Below are 10,891 nucleotides of genomic sequence, written 5' to 3' on the forward strand. Positions count from 1 at the left end.
TCACAAATGTTACCTTTTCACAAATAATTACAGCCATAATCAAAATGTAAGTATTCATTATGACTGGGAAAATGAAAGGGGATCTTTCATCGCCATTTTGAATTTCCAGAAATAGGCATTTTTAGCTGCTAAACTGACTGTACTCTGGTCATACTAGTAAATATTAGTTTCTAACTTAGTAAATATTAATGTAAAGATAACATTTGACAATTGGCAGCAAAGTTTCAGTGAGCAGCATTGTTGCAATGCCTACCCTTGCCACAATCCTACACAGTGCAGAGAAAACTTTTGTTTACATTGGGCCCTTGATTTCACAGTAGACTCATGTTCTACTCAGCCCTTCATGTTGTGTGTCATTCAGAGCACTGCTGAGGATATTTGGTCATGAAACGACTTACCATGGGCAAATTTTAGCAGACACAAACTATACTGATATGCTACCACTCAAAGCGTAGGTGGATTGCTTGTTTGGAAAGCGTCATGTCATCACAACCTATTACTTCCTGGTACGAGGTCACAAACACAAGTGGAGGATGCAAGTCAGCATATTGGAATGCACTCACAGACTACATCAGACTAGCCTACAGCTCCATCTACTTGTAGCTTGTCAATTGACAGACAGACCGCACGATATCCATATTTGCCCTCTGGGGCCTATTACAAAGCTGGTTCAGGAGTACTGTAAACCAGGTTAAGTTAAGAGGTAAATCATCTAGAGCAGTGTTTCTCAACTGGTGGGTCGCGACCCAAAAGTGGGTCGCGGAGGGGTCATGGGTGGGTCTCGGAGCCTTGGTGTAAAAAAACGTAACTCTAAAAAAAAAAAAATCCAACTTTTCCTGCAACAATTTACAACTTTTATTTTGATAGGCTAGTGAACTCCGTGTCATCTGTTGTCATAGATACAATCTGAATGTTTATGCGACATAGATAGCGTGCAACTGCAACCAGTCATTCGAGTCTTGGTTACATTTTGAGAATTGCATTGAATTGACTTGAACGCTAAAAAAAATTGGTCGCGACCGAATGAGAGTGGAAAATGGTGGGTCCCAAGACTGTTCCAGTTGAGAACCACTGATCTAGAGGACTGCCTGGCTCTTCTATTAGATGATTTACCACGTAACTTAACCTGGTTTACTCCTGAACCAGCTTTGTAGTATAGAACCCTTGTCATCATCAGTTAGAGAAAAAAAACCCTTATACAACTGATGTAGCAGTATCTCATTATAATACAAAGCACCTAAATGTAGGCACAGTATACTTTAAAGACACAATAAGAAAGTGGTATGCAGCTGCCAAGCATTTTCTTAAAATATATATATATATATATCTTGACAGTATGATTGTGTGTGTCTGTCTGGATACCACTCCATGTCAATAGAGGAAAGGAAAAAAAATACTCCAGACCGAACGCTAATTTGCGTGCCTTCAAGCAAATGTAATGTAGTCTACAAAACCATACACACACAACAAAATCTTAACGTTCTCATTTATTACCAAAAACAACAATTTAATTTCTTCCCCCAACGCTTGAAAAGACAATCATTGCACAGGCTCCTCCCGTGGTGTGTAAGACTTTATATGACGTGTGGTGGTGGTGATGGAACAATCAACGGCAATCGGGTCGAGGCTATTGTATTGTACAGCCTCCCATCAAGTGCTTTCAATTCTGGGAATGTCTTTCAGTCCACAAACAAGTAACAAATTATTGCAAACAAGAATCAGTCACTCTTAAATTCAGTCGGGAATGTGCGCACTTGCATCCACGTGTTCATTTTAAGGTTTAAGAATATGATTATATATGAAATAAAAAAGGTTAGCTGAGATGATGGGTATGGCTTTGAAACTGACTACTTGTGGCTGGCATTTTGTCTCATCTATTCTTGGCATGTGTCTACAAGCAGCTGCAACTGTCCGTCTATTCCACAGTGCTACCGTTTTAATACTTCATTTGCATTTTGCATAATTGGCTAATGTGCAGTGTGTGCTTACATTGGTGTAAATATATATGTATAAAAACCAAAAGTTGTTTTTTTTTTCCAAAATGGATGCCAAAAGGCATACTGGCCACTCCAGCCCACAACAACATAACAAGGAACCCTTTTGTCCCCTGCTCCAGTTTTTTGTTGTTGAAAAATTCCATTCCGGAAACCTTTCTGTGAATGGAGGCGAGGGTTCCATTTGCAAGGGTAGGGTTCCGGAACAATCTAAAGAAGGGTAAAGTCAACTGAGGTCCTCCATAGGGGGGGTTGGATGGAGGTTTCTCATAAGGCAGAGGTGGGTTGGACGCTGCGGCCCACGTCGTGGAAGTAGAGGTTGGCACAGATGCACAGCAGGCCGATGGAGCTCAGCATGTAGTAGATCAGCTTGCGGAACTTGGGCTCCAGGTCGCCTTGACGATACCAGAAGATCTGCAAGAACCACACAAACAGCCAGAGTGAATTGTCAGTTCGTAAATTAGGAGGCATTACCTTCTACTACTTAGGCCAGGGATGTCAAACTCAGGCCCAGGGTAGCAAAATTTGGCCTTTTTATTTGGACTATGAGATGATTTCAAATGTGTATTACAGTTGCTCCACATACACTATTTATATACAGTAGATAGAAAATATTACTCAAAGGCAAAATTTTGTGCATCAGAAGTCTTGACTAGTGTAACACAATGCCAACACCTAGAAATAGGCTATACAATAGCATAAGTATACAAGATGGAAATGAGTATTTGCATTATTTGCCTAGCTTTAAGTATTAAGCTTGTGTACTGTAAGCACAATTTCAGTGCCGAAGGCGGAGGGGTGTTCCGCTCCAAAGCAAAATATTATCCCGCTTATTATACAGCCTCCACCAACATTAGAAAGCACGAATAGGGCCAATAGTTTATAATAACGGGTTTATTGTCATTTCATAGCTTACGCCAAGAAAAAATAGTTTGTGGAACGCACATAATTCAAAAGGTTACCAAACCGCAGAGTTAAGCTAGTTTCTAACTTGTTACAGCCGAGTTGCGCTAGCAACTGCTTGCAGGCAGCCTCGGTGACTGTGCAGCGTTTACTAAACTCAGGTTCATAGCGGTTAATTTCTGTCTTATCGGTGAAAAATTAAAAAAGTTCGCACCATGCATAGGTTTCTTTATTACACAGACATGTTTAGGCGTTCTGCCTTCCTCAGTCAGTGGTGTAGTCTACTTTTTTATGGTGGGTATACTGTGTATTAGAGCATTTTTTTGAAGTGGGTATACTGTGTATATTTGTGCTATTCAAAATAATTTATCAAACAATTTTAAGTGGGCATACTGAAATCCCTGAAATTTAGAAGTGGGTATACTCCGTCCTCAGTGTGCCTTGTTTTATCGGTGACCAATCTACTTGCGGAGTGATACAATACTGTGAATGTGAAGTAACAAAACTTGTTGCCATTGGCAGTGGGCATTATTTGGGCGCAGCGGGCACTATCGAAAAACAGTTGCCCACCGAACATCGGGGAAGCCCATTTAAAAGTGAATGGAAGCTCTCGCAACATTCTAGAGGACCATATAACCTGTATTTAAACAAATTATACCGCACTCACGATTAAAAGGTGCCAAACAAAAAATATGAAAGAAAAATGTCTGCACACTTAAATCCTTTTCAGTACTGAGCCCTAAGGAAGGTCATAGACCGAAAGCTTGGCTATTAAAAAGAAAAAAAGGATGAGTGTGTGTAGACATTTTTCTTTCACAGAGGGCCGTAGCTGGCTTACCAGCACCAGGACGGAGCCACAGAGCAGCAGGACGCAGACGGCGAAGAAGATGTTGAGGGGCTTAGGAGGCAGCGGCACCACAAACGAGCTGATCACTGTGATCTGGAAGCAGACAACACAGAACCAGATATCAGTTATCAAACCACACACACACACACACACACACACACACACACACACACACACACACACACACACACACACCAGAGATCACTAATCAAACTACACACATATCACACCACACACACACCAAAAATCAGTCATCAAAGTCACACATCACACATCAAAGATAAGTTATCAAGCTACACACCAGAGGTGGAAAGAGTACAGAAAATGTGTACTCAAGTAAATTCTACTCAAGTACAAGTAAAAGTACCTATCTAAAAATCTACTCAAGTAAAAGTAAAAAGTACTTCACTTAAAATGTAATTTGAGTAAAAGTTACTCAGTTACTTTTAATTAGCTTTCCTCTTGAGAATGTCATGTTTATTTTTTTTTAATATCGTCCTCCATAACCTCTATCTCTTGCTTGGCACCAGCCATCATCCAATACATTGATACAAGATCGTAAAATAGTGGAAATGCTGTGTGCCATCCTGCACAATCTTTCATTTCTGGCGGATTGTGGCATTATTGTGCATGGCATTTTGTCTCTCAGTCATTTTTTTTTACTCAGTACTCAGGCCAGGTTCCAGTGTAATTGAGTAAAGTACTTGGGTCAAAATGTACTCAAGTACAAGTAAAAGTATTAATTTAAAAAAAATACTTAAAAAGTACAAAGTATTCATAAAAGCTACTCAAGTACAATACTTGAGTAAAAGTAATTAGTTACTTTCCACCCCTGCTACACACACCCATCAAACCACAGGTAAGTGACCAAACTACACACAGATCACACCACACATATACCAGAGATCAGCGGTGAAACTACACACAACATACACAGACCAAATGAACCATAAAAAAATGGACACATTCGGACCAGTAAACAAATACACACGTACCCATTAACCCATTGACGCCTAAGGCACCTGCAAAAAAGGTTGCTGAATGCCTGAGCCCTTTTTAAGAAAAGCTGCCCTCAGCCTATAAAAACCTTAATATCTCAGCTTCTGAAGCACATAAAAATATGCGCTAAGTTGCATTTAAACGCCAAGACCCTCATCTTTCATTACAATGTTCATTCATCTCAAACAAACAGAGATTTTTAATTAAGTTGTCTCAAATCTCATGAGCCTGAATGTTGCGTAATGCAGCTCCAGGCGCCAGGGCCAATGTTGCGCAGCGCAACATCAGGCATCAATGGGTTAAATCAGAACAATGGATACATTCAGACCAATGCAAAGACAGACAGACAGACAGACAGACAGACAGACACACCTGATTACACCTGAGAGTGCAGTGGTTTGTTAGAACATTTGACTATGTTACACCCCATTTTTGTTTTAAGTCTTTCTGCCCTCTTTTTGTGGAGTTAGAAACTGAAATGTCAACCATGGCCCTGTCCCGCAGTTCAATTTGTGGTCACTACAGGCGTCTAGATTTGAACGCTAGCAATGCTGAAGAATCTTTTAAAAAGTCCTGGTTCTGGTTCGTGATGTGGATCACCACCAAGATTTAATCAATTGTTCCTTCTGTCATTTCCAACAACTCCACAAAGTTTCAGCCAAATCCATTAGCACATTTTTCAGTTATCCTGCTGACAGACAGACAGACAGACAGACAGACAGACAGACAGACAGACAGACAGACAGACAGACAGACAGACAGACAGACCAACGCGACAAACTCAACCTCCATGGCAGACGTAATAAGGGTCCAATCAAACACTTGCACTTACCAACACAAGAAGTATGGACAGCAGGCCGACCACAAGGTTGACGATGCGGTCCTGGAAAAAAAAGACGAGAGCTGAATTGAGTAAAATAAACGCTTAGTCAATCCTTCCTCTATGCAAAAGTGTCCAGTCACATCCTTTTGTAGACATCATCGCAATGACTAGGAAAGGCGCTTTGCAAGTCTCTGTGTGTAAGCCTTAGTGTGTCTCCACCAGGGCTTGACATTGGCACCTGCCAACCTGCCAAATGCTGGTGAAACTTGGCAGTGGCTAGTAACAATTTCAGTCTCACTAGCCACTTTGACAGTAACTTATTCTTTAGTGTGGCAAATCACAGTAGTTGAATTAATTGTTTGCATTTCAATGCAAAAATATTCTGATGAAAAAAAGACAACAAAAATGGCTAGTCACTCAGTGAGCAAAAAAACTTCAAGCCCTAGCCTCTACACTGTACTACACAGCAGAGACAAGTCAATATGTGTCTTTCTATGCACGTAATAGAATGTAACAATTTTGTTTGTGTGTACTATGTTCATGCAGAGATTCAATGCAATGTGTGTGTGTGTGTGTGTGTGTGTGTGTGTGTGTGTGTGTGTGTGTGTGTTTATCACACATACAGTACTGTACGTGGAGACAATGATTATCAAATATTTCTATTCACAGAAATATGCATGAGTGGGAGCTATGTGTAAGTGTGCGACACATACACTGTGTAGGGAGACAATGCTCGACAAGTTTGTATGTGTGTGTGTGTGTGTGTGTGTGTGTGTGTGTGTGTGTGTGTGTGTGTGCGTGTGTGTGTGTGTGTGTGTGTCCATTACCCTGGCCGACGTCTCCCCGAACAGAGGTCTGTTGTCCAGGCCGCTGGTGCCATAGGTGCGGGCGGCAAAGTCGTCCATGCTGGGCCCCTCCTCTTCCTCCTCCTCCTCCTCCTCCTCCCTTGCTGCCGCCCCCCGGGCCTGGGCAGCCCTCTCCTCCTCCTCCCCCACTGGCTCCCCTCGGCGACTCGTCTCTCAGCAGCTATGGCGCCCCCTACTGTGTGGAGGCCAGCACGGCATGCTAGCCAGCTCCAGCAGGGTACTTTTAACAGCAGTGGTGGGTGGTCATGCTCAATGTGGGGCTCACTGGGGAAAAACAGTCAGTCAGTCAGTCAATCAACTCATCGAATCGATCGATCAATCAATCAATCAATCAGATCAACCGACCAGAAACCAATTGATGAATTGATTAATAAAACAAACAGAAAATATCAACAAAGTAATTCATCAACCACAGAACATAGCTTGTGACTATCCCCAAAATGTGAAGGCCCGAACAGTAGGCTCCTTGTTAAAGGTGGAAGCCTTAAGGCTCCGAAGCACTCTGGTTTTGATGAAAAAAGTTTAAAAACGTCTTTATTTTAATGCATAATGCCTACGCATTTAGACTTTCAACCAATCAGAAACTAATTAATCAACCAACCAATAAATCAATAAGCACAAAAAAGATTGAATTGAATAGTAAAGAAAGCGAGCAGATCCGGACACTGCTGCAACAACAACAGGGCAGGACGGGGCAAAAAATTCCCTTACAAACTGATGCGGGTGAAGAAGCAGCATTCAAATGCAGGGTCATATGACAACTGCAGTGCATCATGCTTGTTTTGGCTGAACTCAGCAGATTCTCCCTGGGAAAGATTCTATATCGCCCTCTTTCTCTCTCTCTCTCTCTCTCTCTCTCTCTCTCTCTCTCTCTCTCTCTCTCTCTCTCTCTCTCTCTCTCTCTCTCTCTCTCTCTCTCTCTCTCTCTCTCTCTCTCTCTCTCTCTCTCTCTCTCTCTCTCTCTCTCTCTCTCTCTCTCTCTCTCTCTCTCTCTCTCTCTCTCTCTCTCTCTCTCTCGTCACACTTCTCATCATTCAACTGCAGTGTAATATTTGGCCGTTCTCAGCATATCTTTCTAGGCCAGAATCTGTCACTCTTTCAACCCCTCTCTCACTCCCTCCGTCTCTCACTCCCTGTCTGTCTGTCTGTCTGTCTGTCTGTCTGTCTGTCTCCGAGAACAGGCAGTCACACTTCCTCCCGCCTCAGTTGCCTTCCTGGTCACGAGAGGCATTCCTTAACGCCTCTGGCTCTTTCACAATCCACAATCCACCACACGTATCGTATAAATAAGGTGGGAAGGCCACAGCCAGACGAGAGGAGACCTTTATCTTACACAGAGGGGTGGGAAACGTTATCCCACACACCCCAGAGGGCATGTTTAATTACACAGCTGAAATCACACCACCACAACTTCTGTTGGCAAATAAACGTCCACCCATTGAGGTCATAAGTCAGACTGAAAAAGTGACACGCTTCAGAGAACATGCACGCCTCGACTGCAATCAATATGAGAAATCAGTCATCAAAAAGGCTGGCAATTATATAGGCAACAATTAACTCAAACACTTGTTACCAAAACAGTGATGTTTAGAGATGTGAAGTGCAGGTTCTCTCACCTGTGAATCCTGGAGTTGTGGTCATCTCAAGGTATCTGCGTTGATTTCAACCATGGAAATGTTACATTATTCTGTAGATCAGCACTTTGTCTACAGAGGAAAAACGGAACATAATTGCAAAAGGCATCACAAATTACTGTAGTGTCTGGCTTTCCCTTCAAGCCTGCGTGAACATAAACACCGTCATGTGCCCGCACGCGGCTAGCTTTGAAACTAGCTGACGTTAACCTTATGCACTCTGAGACTGTGCAAATTGCTAGCCACATAGCCAGGGTTCAAACCAACTATTAGCTTGATTGAAATGGTTTGCGTGTTCAGTCTGCACACAATAATATAGCCTCGGGGAGTGTTTAGTGGACATGTTTGCTGATACTACAGTAAAACACTTGTCTGCAGCCAGACACTTTTGAATTGACATCACCACCTATCTACCAGCTAGCTATAGCAAGCTCGTGTAACAGCACTGTTACTGTAATGTTCACAGTTAGCTCAGATAGGCCTACAATACAATCTGGAAACATTACTGAAATAATAAACACCCGTCTTTACACTGCACCCCCCACACGTAACACTTTCAAGACTTTACAGAACTCACTGAGATTCATAGTGGCAAGTTGATGGGTGATGACAAGTTAGCTTACAGAGGCAACATTTACCTGCCAACAACTACAACCAGTGGAGTAAAAACAGGCCCTGGTCCATTTGAAACAGTTATACCACACTAACCTTGAAACGATTTATCCAATATATCAGATGTGTCGCTGAGGTGAATATCGTTGTATTAAGTTGATTTTTCTGAAGAGGTAGGTGTTTGGCCTGTCACAAAGATAGGCATCCGCTAGCCAAGTCTACAAAGCCACAGAAACGTTAAAGGGTTGGTGTGTCTTGCGTTAAAGGGAGAGTGAGTAGGCAGCCTACTGGCCAAGAATATTCTTGGCCGATGAAAAATAATGCAATCCAAATGGTCAAAAAGTTGGCTCAATAGACTAATTTAGAACTACCGGTATATCTAATGGGAGAAAAGATAGTGTTATATAGTAAAGTCGTTATGGTATATTTACACGTGCCTATTATGTTTCGACGACTATTCAAAACTCTCCAGTTTGTTGGATTAATGAGTTAAATGTAATTGCCTTATTAGATCAAGATTCTTTAGATCAGGCAGGGTGTAAAATAGACCTAGGAGAATGTAAAATATCTTTGTTGCACATGGCTTCAGACAGGCCTATCTAGAGCCATATTTATAAAATGTTATATGTAGCTGGGGCTGTTGTGCTTTAAAAAGACTTCATGTTAAACTTAGAGAATGTCTCTGTGCTCACATGGTAATATCCACAGATGTTGCCATAAAAAATATTATTTTGAAAATAACATTACAGTCATATGGAGTGTTATTGATAAGGTGCACTTAAATAAATTAACATTATTTATTTATTTATATATATATATATATATATATATATATATATATATATATATATATATATATATATATATATTTTCTTTGTCAGTTTTTCAACTTCCCAACAAACTCAGCTGCTGTAAAACCATCTACCCTATTTCATTACCTACCACCCCCCCCCCCCCCCCCCCCCCTATAATCAATCAATCAAAATGTATTTGTATATCATTTTCACAAAAGTACAACGTTGCCTAAAAGTGCTTTGAAAAATCTATGCGGCTGGAGAACCGTCAAGGTCAAAAGCTGGTTGAGGTGGTCAGGGCCATATTAATGCACAGGCTAGATTTGGGTGCAGCCTAGGGGGCCCCACAGGCTAGATTTGGCTGCAGCCTAGGGGCCCCCACAGGCTAGATATGGCTGCAGCTTAGGGGCCCTATTTAGCCAAAATGGGTAGAAATAATTGCAGAATTGTGACAAGATGCAGAAATGAAAAAACTGTCTGACTTTGAAAATCTTGAGTAAGTTTTGTTAATTTAGCCTAATTTTATTATGGAATTTGACGGTGGGGGCTTACAAAACATGTAGCCTAGGGGCCCCGTACTATCTTACTCTGGCCCTGGCGGTGGTGCTGGCTGCACAGAGATGGACGAACCATCGCAAACTAAGTCCATCCGAAGCCAGTCCCACAATCAAAGCCATAATTAGGCCCACATTTCCCCATTATTATTAAATTGCATTTAAACCGCACTGGACTTAAGTTCCTTTTTTGTATTTAGGCTCAAGAAAAAAAATAGCAGCCTCCTTAGTATTCATTTACATGATTTATGTGTATTTTATCCAAAGCGACTCAGTGATCTACAGGCTATTAGTTACAGTCCCTGGAGCAATGTGGGGTTAGGTGACCTGCTCATGGACACTTCAGCCACGGATGGTATAGGGGAGGGGTAAGGGTAGGATTCGAACCTGCAATCCTCTGCACCTCCCTAACAATTAGACCACGCCTGTCTATAAATGTATAGATATTATAGTATTTATACATTTATGACCTTGAGGAGACACAAACTTTGAAGAGATGGATCCTTCGGATGGAGCTGCAAACCACATTGTGTAGATCATTACAACGGTCTAAACTGATGCTTTTGGGATGAAAGGAAAAGCGTAGCACATCCAAAAAAGCTGCTCTTTGTCCAGAAATGAGGAGCAAACCAATTATCACAATACTGCACCCTGGTGCTACTGGTATATAGTGCTTTAGCGACATCTGGTGGTCAATATTTGCCTGGTTAACACCAGACCTAATCACAAGTGAATGAGTAACCGATTGTCCTAAATGCATGCAATAAACATATATGCATGTTATGTACACAGTATTTGCCCAGTAAAAAGCTGATTTGGGAAAGAAAGACTCTCAAAAGTCTCATACATTAAAATGTTGCTCAAT

At 41.6% G+C, this 10,891-nt stretch overlaps 1 protein-coding gene across 1 annotated transcript; it reads right to left on the reverse strand.

Moving 5' to 3' along the window:
* Positions 1-1,469: 1,469 nt before the first annotated feature.
* tmem243b (transmembrane protein 243, mitochondrial b) lies at positions 1,470-8,931 on the reverse strand. The gene is made up of 6 exons (XM_063211761.1): positions 8,775-8,931; positions 8,049-8,138; positions 6,394-6,696; positions 5,576-5,626; positions 3,736-3,837; positions 1,470-2,408 (listed from the first exon to the last, which is right to left on the reverse strand). Exons 3-6 carry the CDS (start codon positions 6,469-6,471, stop codon positions 2,262-2,264), a joined length of 378 nt encoding a protein of 125 aa, XP_063067831.1. The 5' UTR covers positions 6,472-6,696; positions 8,049-8,138; positions 8,775-8,931; the 3' UTR covers positions 1,470-2,261.
* Between the last annotated feature and the right edge of the window lie 1,960 nt (positions 8,932-10,891).

Source organism: Engraulis encrasicolus, chromosome 12 (genome assembly GCF_034702125.1).
Source record: "Engraulis encrasicolus isolate BLACKSEA-1 chromosome 12, IST_EnEncr_1.0, whole genome shotgun sequence".
Taxonomy (NCBI): Eukaryota; Metazoa; Chordata; class Actinopteri; order Clupeiformes; family Engraulidae; genus Engraulis; species Engraulis encrasicolus.

Excerpts from the sequence above, each read along its gene's own strand:
- tmem243b (XM_063211761.1), bottom strand. The coding sequence starts at position 6,471 with ATGGACGACTTTGCCGCCCGCACCTATGGCACCAGCGGCCTGGACAAC. Across the intron at positions 5,627-6,393 it reads TCGGGGAGACGTCGGCCAGG|GACCGCATCGTCAACCTTGT; the intron begins GTAATGGACACA and ends TTTTTTTTCCAG. Across the intron at positions 3,838-5,575 it reads TGTCCATACTTCTTGTGTTG|ATCACAGTGATCAGCTCGTT; the intron begins GTAAGTGCAAGT and ends GTCTGCTTCCAG.